Raw genomic sequence first — 19019 nt, forward strand, 5'->3', positions numbered from 1 at the left:
ACAAGATCCCATATGTGATTCTTCAACAAAGAAAAATACTCCTTGGCCACAGCATTGTCTCATTCTGAAATACTTGCAATATCTAAAAAACATCCAACAATCATCTGAAAAAGCATGACTCAAAAGACTTGTGAAAGTGGTGAGAATTTGTAGGATCACCAACCAAAGGTCCAACCTCCTCAAGAGTACTGTGGACCCAAACACGTAAAGACTGTGCATGAAGAGGTGGTGAATCAAGACCATTATCTTCACCATCCTCAAGAAGTAAACTGCCCTCAAGAGATGGAAGAGTAGTAGTGAGGGGGTAGGTGGTGTATCCATCTGAGTGAAGTGCTCATCAAACTAGACATTTTGACAAAAAAGGACATCTCGAGTGACAAGGTCAAATAACCTATATGCCTTCGCATCATCACAATAGCCAACAAACATCAATGGTTGACTCTTCTTCTCCATAGCCTTTGGCAAAAATATCTCAAAAAAATGGAGCTTTCAGATTTGAAGCTCTAATAAATGAAGTCACCAAAAAAACTACAAGAGCAAGGTTCAACACCAAAATAACTTTCCACAAAAGAGAGAAGCAATGGAAATACTATAATGTCAATACTCATACAATAGTATACAATGCAATGAAATGAAATGTACATAGAGGACCCCTGTATATGCAGGAAAGGATGACATATAGGACAACATGAGATTATGAGTAATGTTGTGATCTCATGACTGGAGAAACAAAAGTAAATACCCTAAGGGAATTTAAATAAATAGGTGTGAAAAGGGCCTAAAAGGGAAAGTGGTTAGGTGATATACCCCATTCACACCAGCATGTTTGACGAATTTTGTCAACCTCCTATTTTCAAGTGGACCACTATATGGAGGAACATTGAAGCTATACAATTCCCTATTCCATAGCGTCTCTCTTGGCTGCCAATAAATGATGCTAGATCTCTCATTCTAGAGGGAAAAATCATGGGAGATTGCAAGTGTAGAGTATATGAACAGATAAAGGAATGGTTAAATCAAAAAATAAACTTACTTCATTTCAAGTTGTGAACTTCAATGCAATGACAAAAGTCAAAAGCTGCTATGAAATGAATATTCCAATGCATATGGGAAGATTGGAAGGCCTTGATCAACAGTTTTAAAGGGCAGACCCCACTAGACCTTCTAGCTGAAGACAAAGTTATTTGGGGGAGTAATAGAGGGATGGGATCATGCTCAGTCAGAAAGGATAAACAATTTTGTTTTGAAATCATCCCACTCTTCCCAAACGGAGGCACATTTGGCATATCAGTGCCATCACCAAAGTGAACTTTTTTTTACTCTTACAAAACCAACAATTGACATTAAACAATCTTCAAAAACAAAAATTTATTGGTCCTAACAGATGTGCAATATGTTTCAAGGAGGATGAAAGAATGAAAGATTTTAATGACATCCACGAGACTAAACAGTCTATGGAACTGAGACAACATTCTCACTCTCCTTAGAGATTCAACCCAGGATGGTTCCAAGGTCAGAAGAAAGTCTAAAACATAAATGTTAACCCCCCAACTACCCAAAACAGACACACAATCCTTTATTTTGATGGAGCACAAAAATGTAACACGGGAAGTGCTGGAGGTGGAGGTGCCCTTCTTTCTGCTGGATATTTAATTTTCAAATTTGCTGCAGGTATGGGAGTGGCCTCTAACAATGTTGCAGGAACCCAAGCATTAAAAATTGGCTGGCAATTTGCAGTTGAAGAAAGAACATTAGATCAAAGTCAATAGAGAGACTCAGTCAATAAGCAATGCAGTTAAATTATCTCACCACAAAAGTGTATTTCTGCAGCACGTGATTAAGCATATAAATTATATTAGTAAAAATTTTACTTTTAGTATTATTATATTAATTGAGTTCCGTACACCCAAGTTCCGTACACCCAACGAGCAAATAACAGCATTGCAGATGATTTGGTTAATCAAGGCGCAGGTCTCCCAACAGGAACCCTCAGCATATGGCACAGTCAACCATGCTCTTCGAGTTTTCTTGATTTCATTTGCTTCCTCTTTTTTTGCAGTGTGTTTGCTAAAGATTGATGGTTGTTATTGCACAGCCTATCTGGTTAGTGTTGACATATTTTTCCACTCTCCAACTCTTGGTGTGTGTTCTAGAAGAGTATACAGTGTGAAATCGTATTCTATTGTGTGCTGGTGCAGCTTGTTGAAACTAAACTGGCTGCCCAAGATCTTTTTTTTCCTATGCATCATTGAATGATTTAGAGGATGCACTGGCTCCTCATTCCAGCTATCCAGGATTCACGTATAAGAAACGTACACTGCAAACTTCTACACGGATCTATAATCACTGGCTGAACAGGCCTTTGTATTTTACTCAATAAAGCTACTAATTTTTAAAAAAGTATTAGTCCAAACTTAGTGTGTTGTGATTCCAAACTTAAGGTTATGCACAACAACTACATTTAAGTGACAAACTTAGTACAAAAGATAAGAAAAAGGGAGTAACAGAAAAAGAAACGGCACTTCTAAGAAGCATGTGTGAAATATACTGTACACAATTTGGTAATGCTGTACAAGGTACTTGAGAAGTGGCATCCTCAAAATAAGGAAATTACTATAAAAGGAAAATAAATATCAAGAATAGTAAATATTATATACTGTAAGATAGGCAATGTCTTATTTCATTCTTTTAAGTGACACATATTCATGATGCCTTTTTTTTGACATTCAGAACATTTCTAATTTCATAATTTTAGAATATTGTGTTGAAAAATTAAGTGTGCAGCAAAAATAAACACTTTGTTGTTCAAACATTTATTATGTTAAAGAGCTGTAAAAGGAATTGCTAAAAGCCTAAATCTTGAAAAAAAAAGCTTATTGAGATGGTAAAAAGTTAAATAACTTCTGGAAACCTCCATTTTAGGATCTATAACTATTATCTGAAGCAAGGGGGAACTTACTCGCAGAAGTGCTTGCACATAGGCCAAGCAGTTTATATACTGCCTCAGCCAATACAAAAGCATCTCTCATATTATCTCCTTCAGAGCAGAAACAGAAAAGGCATGTAACCTTCAAACCTTTTGCCTAAGATCAGACAATGCCAGGACATGGGTTAAATTTTATACATATGTTAGATGAGGAAACAACCATCAATTGAACACATAGAATACCAAATGATTATTTTAATTTACTATTAGTGGATAACAAACACAGATACTTTGTACATGATAGAACTAAACAATTAAGTTACTGAAACTTATTAAAAAAGAAAAAAGGATCCACCTGGCAGCTTGAGAACAAAGAGGCAAAAGGCAAACTAGAAAAGTAATCCTCATCTGTCAATTCATCATCTGCTAAAAACAACTCATCTTGTACAAACTCCTGAGACAACTGAGAAAACAGATACTGCCATCCTTTCTGTGATGGCACAAACTGCTCTAGTTTCTTCCAACCTAATTCCTCACATTTGTCATCTGTGCCATCTGCTTTGGCAGAGGAAATATAATGGATCTGTTGACTGTTTTTTACAAAAAAAAAACTTAAGCAAATTTGTGGGTTCTCAACTACTAAAAAGAAGTGGACATGCATTAACAAAGCAATCATCTCTGAACAGTTGCAATTAATGATAAAAAAATATTTATTTTGACAAAAGTCTTCAGAAGTATTATAATATATATTGAAAGAAATTACTTCATGTTGCTGTAAAAATATTAATCATGAATTAGAAATTCAAACATATAAATTCCTTACAGAATAACTAGAGATATAATAAAAATACAGGAATGTTTAAATCTGAGTCCTTTAAAAAATCAAAATGAACTTTTAATATTATATGGCATTACCAAAATGCACATTTAAAATCCAGAATATGGAAAAATGGAACAAGAACATTTTGTTAAGGGTCGAAAATTCTTCTGCAAGTTTTCAATGGCCATCTTGAACCAAACTTTTAAATGAGATGAAGTGATTTTCAAAAAATGGAACTAATTCCCTGCATTTAAATAGAATTGCAGCTTTAAGATTAATCATTAAACCCTTCTATATTAGAAACAAGAATTTACCTGTTCATGCCATATTCTTGCATCTTCCCAGAATCCAAACTAGAAATGATGATGACTTCTTTCTTGCCCACAGCTGATGCCCAGGAAGATAAATTCTTGGCAAATTTGATCATTGTTCCCTAAGAAATAAAAAATATTTAATTGCATCAGAACAAGTGCACAGAATACACTGCAACTTCTAAATAGCTAAATAGTTTTAAGACAACGAAATATCAATTATGGATCATCAACTTACAATTTAGCATGTTAACTTAGACATGAATACAATACTAAAAACCTTGTATGGAACTGAGAATGTCTTTGCAACAGATTTTCAAGCTATATAAAGATAGAAATGCATGAAAAATTGAGCATAAGGATGGGCAAAGTTATATTTCATTAGTCTTTTGGTTAACATAAAACTGGACATGCAATCAATGTCTAGCAAGTAGCTATTCTTGAAACTCATTTGTAAGGTACTTAGATTTGCATTAGGAGATTACTCCCTTAAATAATTCAACTTAAATCCCTCTTTCTTTGTTCTGAATTCGTTGCAACTCTATGCCAGTTTGATAATAACATAATAAGTGATTTGTTTGATTCTTCCTTAATACCAGACCCTCGAGAACCCATGGAAGGCCCTATATCAACTGCTGCTCTGTATCCCCTTCAGTCAAAAATGAGGCAACTCTGGATTGCTTCCAAGTGACCAACAGAATTTTACCCATATCAAATGTAGATGAGATTCAAATTGCTTCTTTACTAGCATTTTTACTGTGTGAGAATTTGATTCTCACATTAGGGAGAAATGCTTGATTTGTTTGAATCCTAGATTCTCATGAACTTGCGAGTTAAACCCTTCAATACATACATCAGTTGCAATACTGCTATTTCTCTTGAATATATTACAATTGTAGATTGTACAACTGCATCTTACAATTGAAGAGATATGCAGATTAAAAGTCAAAACTAGATTCCGTATCTTCCAACCAATCTAATCAGTAAATTCAGTCAACTCAAAGATATCGCCCTTGCCAAACTATAAATCATAGTAGGAAGTTCCTTCTAATGTATCTTAATATTTGTTGTGAAGACCTTCAAATGTCTAGAATTTGGTTGCCATAAACCATGAAATAATGCTAACTACAATATTCACATCTGAAGAAGTTCTTTTGAAGCCTTCAAATGTTCAAAATTTGGTTGTCATAATTATGAAACACTATTAACTAAAAAACTGAGACCTAGTGAGATTCTAGTTAAGAAAATTAAGCTACCAAACATATATACACTATTAAAAAGTTTCATGTAGTTGCGAGAAATTCTCACCTTTTGACAACTTGTGTCAAGTTTCTATTAGAGTTTCTGCAGAAGTGCAATTCCATGATGACTTTCTTCACCCATTCTAATTTATACTTTCGTGTGATATAAAATATTGATATCCTTTTTAAAATTCAAGCCCAATGCAGTAGTCATATATAAATAAATAGCTGTCCATTGTACACCTTGAAGTCCAATTTCAAAAATATTCACTAATGGGATTATGCCTTTATATCAGGGATTCACTGGGATCTCTATACAGTTTTCCAAGGGCCAATTCAAGTATACCCAGCAGAAAGCTTGCTAGAAGTTTGAATGCCAGTAACAAACCTGATATCAGTGTTCTTGCTGTTTAATGTTTTACCTTGAGTTGCCGGGCTAGTATTCTTATGATGATGGCACAGAAGCGATACCTTGCATTATTTAGAAGTCTTAGTTTTCATGCATGCTGTTTCAGATTTAAAAGACTAAGATTAGGCTTTGCTTTTGCTTCTTTTTTTTCCTTCTTCACCTATAAACGAAAGGCAGGGATGTGAGTGTGATTCATTCGTTCATTCCCTAGTTCAGTGTATTTCTTTCAGATTCAATGAGAAAACATTAGCAGGTTTCAGATTTCAATAATGTGTATTTGTTGTTTATATTTCCAGCAGTATGTGTTTATAGATTAGCATACTCAGATCTGCTGTTTTGATTGAAGTTTTCCTTTTTAAGCCTACTTTGCAGTTAGGATTGATTTTCAAAGTGTAGAATCTGCTTACCATGGTCTGAAAATATAACATTGTACCAAAGCAGGTAAACTGAAATCTTGCAGATGTGTGTATGGATTTGGCTGCTGACTATGCCAAGAAGTTGTCTAAGGAATTCAGCTGGTGTGATGCCCTTGCTTCAATGATTAAAATGATCCACAGGGATGCCCTAAGTACTCCAGTAATTAGAATGTTGATTCCCACCTGTGATAGGCTGCTCTAAATTATTCCCAAATGATCTGTTTGGCTTAGCATGTTCCAAAAACTGCAAGAATGACTAGTCTCAGTTCTACAAAGTACTTCCAACTTCATACCTTGGAAATGCAGATTGCAGATGCTAATAGAGAAGGTTGAATTTTGGTGTTTCTGTAAAGACAAAAGTTGCACCTCCTACCAACCTAGTTCAGTTTGTCAAACATAACAAAAGGTCAGCCAAGGGAAAGTTAATCAACCTAGATTCAGTAAAGGACCTGTTGTGAGGTGTTCACACATCGCCCCATTGCAAATGGGGACCCCCACCTTTTCACTTTCTAGGTTAGTCGTCTTAGTTTAGTTGTTAGTTGTTGTCAAGTCTTTGCTATTAGCCTTTTGTTCATAGTTGCTCAGGAGCTGATCAAGTCCCCCTCTTAAGAATGAAGTGAGGTTCAACACTCCCTTTGCCCAGCGAAGGCTTAATCCCTTCCACTTCTCCCAGTCATGTCAGTGGGTGCCTAAACCCGATCACTCCCATTTCCATTTCTCATCATTACTACCCCTTATACCTCCTAACCCCACGTATCTCCTACTTCCATCATTTATATCCCTTATGTCCCCCTTTCCTCCAACATCCCATTCCCCCTCTTTCTCCACGTAGCAGCTACCCTTAACATTTCCTACCACTCCCCCCTCTTATTTCTCTCCACCGTATCACATTATATGCTGGGCCCCACACACTCCAAAATGGAGAATTAAATAGATTTGTCTTAAGGACTCTTGCTGGGACCCACTAACCACTGGAAAAATGTTTTTTGTCTTTGATATTGCATGGGCCCCACCAGAAATTTTGAATGAAAGAAAAGTTTTTTTGGGAATTTTAAAAGATAAAGTATCCACCTCATCAGTCCTTGCAAGGTGTGGCAACAAAAAAATAAGGAGCAGGCCTCTGAATGAAGATGTGTCACTTTAATGAAGATAGAGTAAAACAGACCCTTTAACATCCACCGTCTATATAAGAGGACATCCATCCGCATTCCAAGGCATTAATCAAAGCAATTGATACGATCTGCTCTGCAATCTAAAGACAGCGAATTGCAGCAGACAGAGAGAGAACTACAAATTTGAGGATCAAAATTCAGATCAGAACTGATTTCAAGGACTAATTCCATCAGTGGATTGTTATTTCCCAGATTTGAATTGATATTTGAAAGCACAATTAATGATGCATTAGGGGTGTGTAAGATTGTTTTATTTGCAGGATTCTTGATTCATTATGTGTCTTTCAGGTTTTGATAAGGGGACCAAAAGCTGATAAAGAGATGATTTCATTAGGAAGTTCAAAGATTACACTCCAAGGCAAATCAAATTCAAGGAGGACTCACACATCAATATCCACATTTGGGAAAGGGACAATAACAAGATTTGATCACATGAAGAGGGTGGATCAGACCATTACTATGCACTTACAGAGCTGAATGGAGGAGATTCACCACCTTAAACAGAGTCGGAGTTTGATACAAAAGCAAAGGGAAGCTCATGGAATGATGAAGAAGAGCGAGCAAGTGCATCATGTTTACTAACAACAAATTTCTTCAAGTTTGAAATCCACTTCATGCTCAAGGCTAGAGGAGTGTACTTCATCACTTCGAGGAGAGGAGCAAACTTCATGTGATGGCTGATAGGAGCAACTTCATGTGTTGAGGATTTAGAGCGCACTTCATGAGTCAACAATTTAGAGAGAGAGCTTCATGTTTAGGAAGTTTGAAGCGAATTGCACAAGTCAAGAAAATGGAGTGAGGTTCATACTTCATGAATCAACAAATTGGAGCGAATTTCATGTAAAGGTGAACTTCACGAGTTTGAAAATTGAAGTGACTTCATGAGTTGTGCGTTTGGAGAGAAATTCATGATTAAAAGGAGATGAGCGAATGCACCCAAGACAAGATACAAGGCAGCTAAATAGATGCATTTTTCTTAAAGCTAATTTGATGCCTATGAGGGGATGATTTTGAATGAGTCGGGCCAATGAGAGCACACTTCACAAACTGAAACAGAAGAGAGTATTTCATAAATTGGAGGATATGAGCACACTTCAGCACTTCACAAATCACCACAGATGAGCCCACTTCAGCACTTCATGACTTGGAGATTTGAAGCGACTTCACGACTTGGAGAAATGGAGCGACTTCATGACTTGGAGAAATGGAGCGACTTCATGACTTAGAAGATTGGAGCGAACTTCATGTTTGGAAGAGACAAGCAAGGTGATTGAAATAAGACTTCATGTTAGAGCGGATTTCAAATGTACTTCATGAACTGACAAATTGGAGTGAATCTCCTAATTCATGACTTCATGTTTTGGAGCGAATTTCATACTTATTGAGTTGCAAGTTTGGAGCAAACTTCATGACTTTGCATTTTGGAGCGAATTTCATACTTCATGAGTTGCAAGTTTGGAGCAAACTTCATGACTTTGCATTTTGGAGCGAATTTCATACTTCATGAGTTGCAAGTTTGGAGCGAACTTCATGAGTTCAACATTTGGAGCGAATTTCCTACTTCATGAATTCAACAATTGGAGCGAATTTCCTACTTCATGACTTCACCTTTTGGAGCGAACTTTACAAAATGCACTTCATGAGTTAGAGGTTTGGAGCGAACTTCAGGATTTGAAGATTTAGAGCGAATTTCTACAAAGGTGAACTTCATGACTTAGAAGATTGGAACGAATTGATTGAAACAAGCTTCACGTGCACACCATCTAGAGCAATCTTCGTCTTCAAACATACATAAGCGAATCTCAGCTTCATGTTCAAACCTACATGAGCAAATCTCAACTTCATGAATTAGCATGCATGAGCGAATTTCATATTGAACTTCACAAACTCAACATGCAAGAGTGAACTTCATGAATGGACAGAGGGGAGCGAACTTCATGTTCTGAGCAGCAAAAGTGAATTTCAAGAATGAAAGTAAATTCAAAGGCAAGATGAGGGCAACTTAATGAACATCAAGGGTGGAATAAACTTCAAGAACTCCTCTCCAAAGAGCGCTAAAACAACTTCAAGTGTCACTTCATGAGGGCAAATTCTCTTTATATGTTCTTATTAAATCTATATATCAAGTGTATTTGATACTCGCTTGTTTGTTTTGCAGGAGATGAAGCAAGATACAAGGAGAATCTCTTCAAGAAGCTTCATCAGCAAACACAAGAACATCAAGGAGGAGAAGATCTCAAAGTGTTTAAAGCCTCTCACCACCTCAATTACATGAAGACTCAAAATGTTACTAGGTTGAAAGACTTCAAATGTTCAACAGCTGCAAGCAATAGAGCGGGATATCGTCAAGGTTCTCATTCTATCACATTGACATGGAGAGATCACAGGAGTGCAAAGGAGAAATCATCCAACTACCTCAAGGCACTAGACCATCAAGGAAGGATAACCTACATGATGGAAGTATGTTTTAAAATCTTGAATTCCCTTCGGGAATCCAAGAATTGAAGTCAATACAATGAGGAGCTACATTCAACCAGTTGCATCATTCATCAAGTATGTCAAAAAATGAAGGAGGGTCAACCAAAGTCATCACAAGACCTACATCGAACATGATTGAAGAAGCAGATAGTTTCAGAAGAGTTAATCAAAGTTTGCTTCTCATCATCATCATCACATTGAGCAACTAAATAATGTTAAGTATCAAGAGATATCTCTCAACATCCCTTCATGATGATGAATCAAATCAAGTTTACAAGTGCAAGATTGAAGTGGCAGCCCTAGTCATCCCTTCCACCAATCTGAGGGGTCCACATCAACACGTCCAAGTTCAATGAATCAAGCTCATATATGAAGGCACAAACTCCAATGTAACTACCCTCAATATCCATTGGTCCACATTCTTGAATGTAACTCTCTCATTGGCTAAGAAAAGTTTGTTGTAACAAACCCTAATTAGGGTTTCATTGTAAAATCTTGGCCATTGATGGAGATTCAGTCTTGGCCATTCATTGTAAATGAGCTCTCTATAAAAGCTCAGACTCTTCATTTGTAAACATTAATAAGAAGCTAATAGTGAATAGAGTAGTGAAAAGCGAATAGTTAGTAGCAGGAGGAGAATAGAATAGAAGATAGAATAGAAGTTAGAATAGAATAGGAGGAGAAGAAATTGTCGTTGAAGACTTGTAAATGAGATACTCTTTTCATTGAAGTTATGGTGAAATGTATTATTTCAACAAGTCTCATGGTTTCTACTTCTCATTTTGTTTTCATGATAATTAGATTAAATGGAGGAATTTGTTGAATGCATTTATGTGGAATCCGTTTAGTCCATACCACTAACCTCTTGTTGATTGGAAGTGTACCTTGTGTGGTCAACTGGAACACTATGCGCTTAACTCCAAATCGATATACATCCATTGTTTATGCATTAACTTGAATGGTGAGCAGTGTTCAATGGAAATAATTTGAACATCTTCGAAATGTCCTTAGAAGATTGCACTGAGCTTGTGTCAAATTGTTCAGGTTGATGGTGAGACCTTGCCCAGTAGGATTCCATCTAGCCATTCACTCATCTTCTTACATTCTAGGCTTTAGGAGTAGCATAGACTTCTCGAACCCCATCTCTTTTGCTCTTTTTTATCTTCCAACTGAGTAGATAGGACCCAAGTTCCAGCAAATCAAGCATTCAGGCATTCAAATGTAAGTCCCCTTGTGATTCCAGCATAATCACATCAACCAACAGAGCTTATCCACATGTAGTGACCCTACATTCATGAACCTTGGAGTCTTCTCAAGTGATCCTTAAGCTAATCTTCAGCATTTGAGAGATTTTGTTCAAGAGATGATAAGATACTCTTGGGTATTTTATTTTGTGTTCGGCCCATTTGATCCTTCCCATCACAAAGACAAAGACTGAGTGGGAGATGTTTAATGCTTTGATCATTTTATATCTAAGTTGAACATACCTACTGTTGATAAATAACAAGATCAATGCCACACGTATGAACAATATAGAAACAGTGGTCAATTACCTTATGAAGATCACAAAGCTTTGTGATCAGCTCACTAATAAGGAGTAAGGATGATGAGTTGGTGGCTAAAACAGTAAATGGGTTCGCTCCATTCCAAGACCCATTTGTTTGGGGTATTTGTGCTCCTGAAAAGCTTCCTGTTTTTGAGAAGCTTTAGGATAATTGCATCCAATCTATGTTCCCCAAGGATGTGTCCCCTGGATTTTTTCAAGTGTGTACCCACGCCAGGGACATTCCAGTGATACAAAAGGTGGCTCCAGGACGTTTCCTAGCCACCCCCAATTAAAATAAAAAAATTGTGGAAGCATCTCCAAGATGCGGAGACAAGGAGTCCGTGTGGGGACAGTCGACCATCCCCATGCCTGTAACCAGTTTGAAATTATATCCGAGTCGACCCCTTTTTAAATAGCCAGTTTGAAATTATATCCGAGTAAGCCCTTAATGGCTTATATAAAATTGCCTAGGAAACTATTGATAGAAATTGTGATTTATTCTGTGTGACTATTATCTTTATGTGGGGGGGTGACATTTTGTCACAATTAAAAGGATGTGACCATGAGAATTTTGATAAAGAATCTATCTTCTTGACTCTGTCAAAGTTGAAGGGTCCATTTCCGGTGTTTTCATCTACTTTCTATTCTACTATAAATGCCTTGGGGAAAGGCTTAAGATGCCAAGCTTTGAGTTGTTTTGGGAGCGTCTTGCTAGGGAGCAGGCCAAGTTATTTCAGATGGATAGTTTCCTAGTTCTAAGAGCCAAGCATTGATGACTTAATATTCCAAGGATAGAGGAAAGAATAAGAAGCCTAAGACAAAATCTCCTCCAGGTAGTCTCCCTCCAAACCGAAGCACAAGAACAATCAGAATTTACTCCTACTTCTAACTATAAAGACCCTTAGCAACAATTTTCAAATTTTCCATTTTAACACTCCAACTTCAGAGCCTCTGTGTTACTGTTTAGAATTGGATTGCTATAGTTTATCTTCAATTCTATAGCTGTTTATGTTCAGTTCCAGTTTTGCAATCGTTTGGCACAAGATTGCAGGTTTAACATACAATAGAAATGAAATGCCCAAGCACAATATTCTAGCAATATGAAATATGCTTCAGAATTGGAAAATACCATTACATTCAATCATTAATTAGTTCAGAGGTTTACAAAGAAGATATTATCAAAGATTTACTAATAAAAAGGTAAATAACTTGCACCTTGATCGATATGCACAGCAGTAATGAATAACCCTACTGATAAGAGAGCCAACATATATCAATAATGCCTGTGTTTGGAGTTACAGGGCATTACCAGCAAGAGCTAGCAGAAATCACGCCAAACAGAAAGGGCTCACATTCAAAGGGGAGGGTTGCACCATGAAAAGAATGTGGTGGCCAGCAAACTCAGCCCCAATTGCCTTCAACACTCTCCCAGTGATGTTTCAGATAGCAACAAGTGTAGCCGTGCCAAAAAAGAGACATGCCTTTAGGAAAGAATGTCTCACAAAGTGCAAACATACCTCACAAAGGAAGAACAGAAATTTCATGGAAAACACAATAAGGAAGCCCCGATTTCCAAGAACTTGTGTCAGCAAATGGAAGATGATATGCACCTAAGCTCCAAACTTTCACCCCATGTCTAAGAATTTATAAATCGGATATCAACTTAGACTCTCATTGCTTACAAAAATGCAGTGGCCTCTAGGAACAAACTCCATGCCAAAAAGAGTCTTATTCGCCCAAATATTAATCTCTCAAAAATTACATCAAGGAACACAAAAGCTTCTTCTATTCAAATAAATCGAATTAACTCAACCAGACATCCAATCTTTAATCTTTTAAAATATAGCAACAAATTCCAAATTCTACAAATTTGTCTCCAAAGAAGACTTCAAAAATTTGAAGCAATCAACTGTAGAGCACTGTGAAATACCTGAGTGATAGTTCTAGCAACTGGCTAGGGCAGATAGTTGCACTACTGAAACCAAGAAACCCTTAGGGTTTTCATCCTAGAGCTCAAGCTCCAAGAAGCTCTCCAAATCAACAAGAGAAATAAACTAAGCCTAATACAAATGAGGTCCAACCTTTTTCTTTTATAACTATCAAAGAAGGTTCTAGACACCTTTTAGGTTTTCCCTCTCTTTTTAATTTGAATTTGAGTTGAGGAACTTAATAAAGTGACTTAATTAAAATATCACCTAAATCACCATTAAAGTCACTTTATTAGATTATTTTAATGATATTACCCTTATGATTTACTTTTGAGGAGTACTATTAAATAATTAAATTAAATAATTCCCTTAATTTCAACTATAGCCTGCGAGAATTAAAAAGGTTAATAAGTCCTCTAGGAGCGACTACAAGGATGGGGCCATTATAGTCCTCCCTTCCGGAAATTGTTTACCCTCAAGCAATTGCAAATTAGGATGTTGCAAAATCTGCTTTCCTTCTCAAGTGGCATCCTCCATGGGCAAGTTCCTCCATCTAACAAGGTATTCCTTAATTGTCCTATTCCTCAACTTCCTCACCTTGACATCCAAAATCTCATCGGGAACCAAAACTAACCAGCCTTCCTCATCTAGTGGTGGTAGCTCTGCTAAAGTAATAATATGTTACCCTAGCACCTCCTTGAGACACAATGCATGAAATCTTGCTACTCTCTAGTAGCTCGAGCTCATAAGCCACCTCCCCTACTCTTGATAATCCTATAAGGACCATAGAATCAAGGTTTCAACTTTTTTCTGCACAACTTTTCTTCAATGAAGACTATCTACATGGCTGCAATCATAAGAAGACCAAGTCCCCAACCTCGAAGCTATGTTCAACTTTGTGCTTGTCTGCATAAATCATTTTCTGATTTTGAGTATTTTGTAAATTATCCTTAAGAGACTTAAGCATGTCCTATCTCTCCTGAATCCAATCTTTGGCTTCGGGAGCCCTATTGCTACAAATGCAACTTCCAGAAATGAAGGAGCATCATACCTATACAAGGCCTTAAATGAAGACTTCCCTATCAACATATGATGGGTAGTGTTATAACAGTGTTCCCGTAAATGCAACCGCCTGATTCAGGCCTTCTGCTGCCCTACAACGTAGTTACACAAGTACCCCTCAACCCACTTATTCAAAATCTCCTCCTGAGGGTGATAACTCATGCTAGGGATTAACTCTATGCCAGCTAACTTGAACAACTCTTGCCAGAAAGTGTTGAGAAACCTACTATCCTTGCCATTGAATATCTTCTTTGGCAATCTATGGAGTCTAAACACCTCCTTGAAAAACAAATCCACAATCTATGCTGCTTTGTACTCCAATGAGATAGCAAAGAAAAGAGCAAACTTGGTCAACTGGTCAACCATCACAAAAATGCAATCCCTTCCCTGAACCTTCGGTAGATGGAAAATCCCATATGGATTTCTACTCAATTATTCCCCTTAAGCATAGTGACAAACACTTGGCATGCAAGAAGAGTTATTGAGCTTTATGATTTGAATTTGTTTATGAAAATTGTTTGACAAATAAGAATAAAATTTATTGAAACTTCTTAACTCAGAATTCAAAGTATTTTTTTACGAACAGTTGACAAAACATTCAATACTCAGGTTCCCAAGAATGAAAACAATCAAAATTGATATTGTTTTTCAGACAATAAGACCAATCATTCAACAACAATTATAAGCACAAATCTGACTGCATTTATTCCCTGAGTCTCAAAATTACAATGACAATAGAATCTATAAACATGCTCATATTTGTGCACCTGTCATTCACATCCAAGCCGAGGGTTGCACATCCAAAATACTTCGCTGATGAGTCAGAACTTCCAACACTAACCACCTCCAACAGCGTCTAAAACAAACATGTTTGCAATCTTCAATCAAGGATTGTCTCAATATTCATCAAATCAGTTAAATGCATTCAACAATCCTCCAGAATGAACCCGACTATAAACAATGTTGTCATGTACAATAATCTATCCAAATTTGCTCAGATATTACCATGGTGTAATGAAAAGGCTCAGAACAAATGAAACAAGTGTTGCGCCTAGCAGGGAAGGAGATTCACAACCAGTCCCAAGACAATCATCATGCTCAACAATGGTATTACTTTATTCTCATCCAATTATTTGAATCGAGTGTTTCTCTCCACACAAAACCCCACGTTTTAGTTGTTCTGTTGAGAAGGCTTGCTCTATGTTCAGCACGGCTCAATAAGTTCATCATGTATGCAAACTACACCCCAAAATTAAAGGTGTTCATCAATAGCCTGGAAAGATTGCAAATACATCCACGTCTCTGCCAGAAATATACTCCAATACATGGTTGCCGCAATGGTCTAGAGTACAAATCTCCATCGATAATAATCTCCTCCAAACAACACAATTATGAATAATAAAGACCCAATGAAAGCTCGAGCTCAAGTGAGATATTTAATTACAAACATTAGTCACACATTATCAACTCTAGCTTATTAATTCACAACAATTTTTAATCACCAAGGATACCACACAGCCTTATTCTAATATATAATATTGCCTTAAGATATATTAGAATAATATCTTTCTCTTTGTGTTATTAATGGTCATTTAAGTTGTTTCTAACTTCGCCTATAGTTAACAATTGTTTCTTTTAGAAACATCATCTTTGTAACTCTATTTAAAGGAGCTTTGTCTCCTTGATTAATTGAACAACATTGATTCTTTGAAATCCATATGCTTTTGCATCTGTATTATGGTATTAGAGCATTCACAAAAATTCGTAGAGATTTTCTTTAAAAAAAAAAAAATTGACAAATTAATTTTTAATGTCTTTTGTACTTTGGATTTTCTAGGCCTGTTTTGTGTTAGGGTTTTCTACAGATTTCACAAGTTTTCTTTGCGGATTCTAGCTTCCTAGTTCAAAAACTTTTCTGGGCATTTGTTATTTTCATGGTCGCCTACGGCTTTTGCAATTTTCGAATAGGGTTTTGACCCTTCAATTCAAGTCAAAATTTTATTCTGATTGCAGATTCTTGGTGGGTTTTTCGAGAGATTATCTGGGTTGGTCTCAAATTTTTCCGGGTGCCTCATTTTCCGTGCCTTGAATTTTGTGCGAACAAATTTGCCTTGGAATTTGTGCATGTACTTGTCTCAATGCATTGAACTTTGTACCTTGGGTTTCGTGCATTCAACATCTTCTCAGTACCTCATGTAATGTTCCCTGACCGTACTGGCGAGGGAGGCAAAGGCGTACGGTGGTGTTGGAGCAGGGTCGTACGGTGGTGTGGTCGTACGGGTGTTGAGCAAAGGTCGTACGGTGGATGTGAGATTGGGTGTAAGGTTGTCAAGAGAGGGTCGTACGATAGTGTCAAGAAGGTTGTACGGTGGTGCCAAGATAGGTCATACGGTAGTGTGAGACTGGGTCGTACGATTGTGTGGGAAGCAGGTCGTACGGTGGTGAGGAGAGAGTGTAACCGTACAGTGAGGGGGGTATGGTGGACTTCAACCTATGAAGGGGTTAGTCTCCCACAAGCATATCGAGTAATGAATTCTGAGTATTAGGAATCCTTTATGCATGTAAATCAGATTAACAAATATGCAACTGGAGAGAGTAACAATGATGAGATTCAAGATTTGCCAGATCCTGAACAAGTACACAAAACAGAATAGGGTGAGGGGTGAATCTCACCGAAACTGCAAATACCAAATAGGGAGGGTCTTTCACCTCCGAAATGGCGGATACCAGAACTCCAACAGGAATTCGCACAAGAGAGAAAAATACCAAAATTCACATACCTATGACAAAGACTAACTCGGCCATATATATGGGCTCCGGGAAACTTCCCGAAGGGTTACAAACAGGCCGACACGACCAAACTAAGACTTGCCTAATCTAATTAAATAAAGGGCCCAAAAGATTTGTTATTAAATTCGGGCCTTACAAAAAAGTATTTAAATTTATTATTTAATTACAGGGACATCACACCTCGTTTTTTGTGCCTCGAAAAGCGTGAAGATGGCTTCTGGGCATCGATGTTTGTTTCAGTTTTTAATATTTTTTTACCTGAAAAAAAAATTCTAATGGGTTTTAATAATTTTGTCCTCAAAAATTATCTATGGGTTTTTAAAAATTGTCCCTGAAAAAATCATGGGAGGGTTTTTGTTTTTTTTCCTCAATTTGTACTTTGTTGCAGTCTGTTTTTAGTCGCACCTAGAGTTGTTGTGCTAACATCTGCACCAATCTCTTGTTTGCAGTCTATTTTCAAGCATCTTGCTCATCTGCAATAGTTTGGAGGGTTTGTCGACTTTTTCCTCAAAATCGTGACAGTTGTTCTTGGCGTGTCTCTGGTTACAGGGAGGGGTAGTTCTCCAACATCAGGTTGGACGGTTAGTGTTGTTTTGGGTATCTCCAAAAGTTTTGCAGTTTCTGGGAGGGTTGGTGGCAAACTCATCTCAAGTGACAAAGTCAATGGCAGGCTCTTGTCTTCTGTTGCAGCGTGTCCTGAGAAGAAGGGGGCAACCTTCTCTGTTATTTCTCTTGGTAGTTAGAACGATGACCATCAAGGGAGGGTATTAGAATAATATCTTTCTCTTTGTGTTATTAATGGTCATTTAAGTTGTTTCTAACTTTGTCTCTAGTTAACGATTGTTTCTTTTAGAAACATCATCTTTGTAACTCTATTTAAAGGAGCTTTGTCTCCTTGATTAATTGAACAACATCGATTCTTTGAAATCCATATGCTTTTCCATCTGTATTAAGATAGTTCAATATAATAATCACGATTCAATGCATCCCTCCCAAAAAATAACAATGATGTTTGTTATTGTTCTAATCAATGATTCTTTGTAACAACCTTATATCAGTCGAGAATTAAATAATATTTGACATAAATATCTGTCTATGAATCTTCGAACTCCGTTATTCCTCAAACAAGTGTTTTGATTCTATACATTACTTGAAAACTCAAAAAAACTTGAACCAAGAATACTTATCTCTGATATGCAACTGAATATTCAAAACACCGAATAAATAACAAATATCTCTGCAAAGGCTATCATTCTTTGATTTCCTAATCACAGTGAAAGTCCAATAAGGATCTCGCTGAAGAATCTACCTGATCCTTCCAAGCTCCATTTAGGTCAAATCTTTCACTAACGAAAATGGTAAATCCTATGCACATAACCCAAGAACCCCAAAATTTGAGAAACTCACAAATCACTAAAGAAAAATTATAAAACCCAATCATGCCTTTCACCAATTCCCAAATCTCTTTAATAATGATTACTTTCAATTTATTTCCCTACCACCATTAAGATTTAATTTTCTAAAGTCTATTTAAATAATTATTTAATATTTATCATATGGTAAAATTAAAAATATTAAATTATTAAATTTAATTCTTTTTCCTAGACTTAAGAAATTTATTTATTTTTTAAACTTGGCCAAACGAGGACATTACAATCGACCAAAGATGAAGTCCATCGATACACTTTCCCACTTCCGCTTTGGAATAAGCGGTGGTGGGGTGGTCATAGCAGACCAGCAAGAAAGGTGTGCTCTGACTTAATTTGCTGACAAGTCATACATTCTCTAACATGATGCAAAACATCCTCCTTAAGGCCCTCCCAAGATAACCTCTCTCTAACCTTCCTGTAAGTCTTAAAGTATCTAGAATGTCCTACCAAGGGGGTGTCATGGATAGTTCTTAGAATTTTATCCTTCAGC

At 36.8% G+C, this 19019-nt stretch overlaps 1 protein-coding gene across 3 annotated transcripts in view; it reads right to left on the minus strand.

Moving 5' to 3' along the window:
* LOC131040983 (uncharacterized) overlaps positions 1 to 19019 on the minus strand; it is a 52904-nt gene that overhangs the window by 4896 nt on the left and 28989 nt on the right. For all 3 annotated transcript variants that reach the window (XR_009104951.2, XM_057973954.2, XM_057973953.2), the window contains exons 4-6: positions 4061 to 4179; positions 3282 to 3516; positions 2960 to 3083 (exon numbers count right to left, since the gene is read on the minus strand). Coding sequence is in view for 2 of the 3 variants with exons in the window: in XM_057973954.2 (XP_057829937.2) it covers positions 2960 to 3083; positions 3282 to 3516; positions 4061 to 4179 (478 nt within the window). In the remaining variant the exon portion in view is untranslated. The remainder of the gene's footprint in view (positions 1 to 2959; positions 3084 to 3281; positions 3517 to 4060; positions 4180 to 19019) is intronic.

Source organism: Cryptomeria japonica, chromosome 4 (genome assembly GCF_030272615.1).
Source record: "Cryptomeria japonica chromosome 4, Sugi_1.0, whole genome shotgun sequence".
Taxonomy (NCBI): Eukaryota; Viridiplantae; Streptophyta; class Pinopsida; order Cupressales; family Cupressaceae; genus Cryptomeria; species Cryptomeria japonica.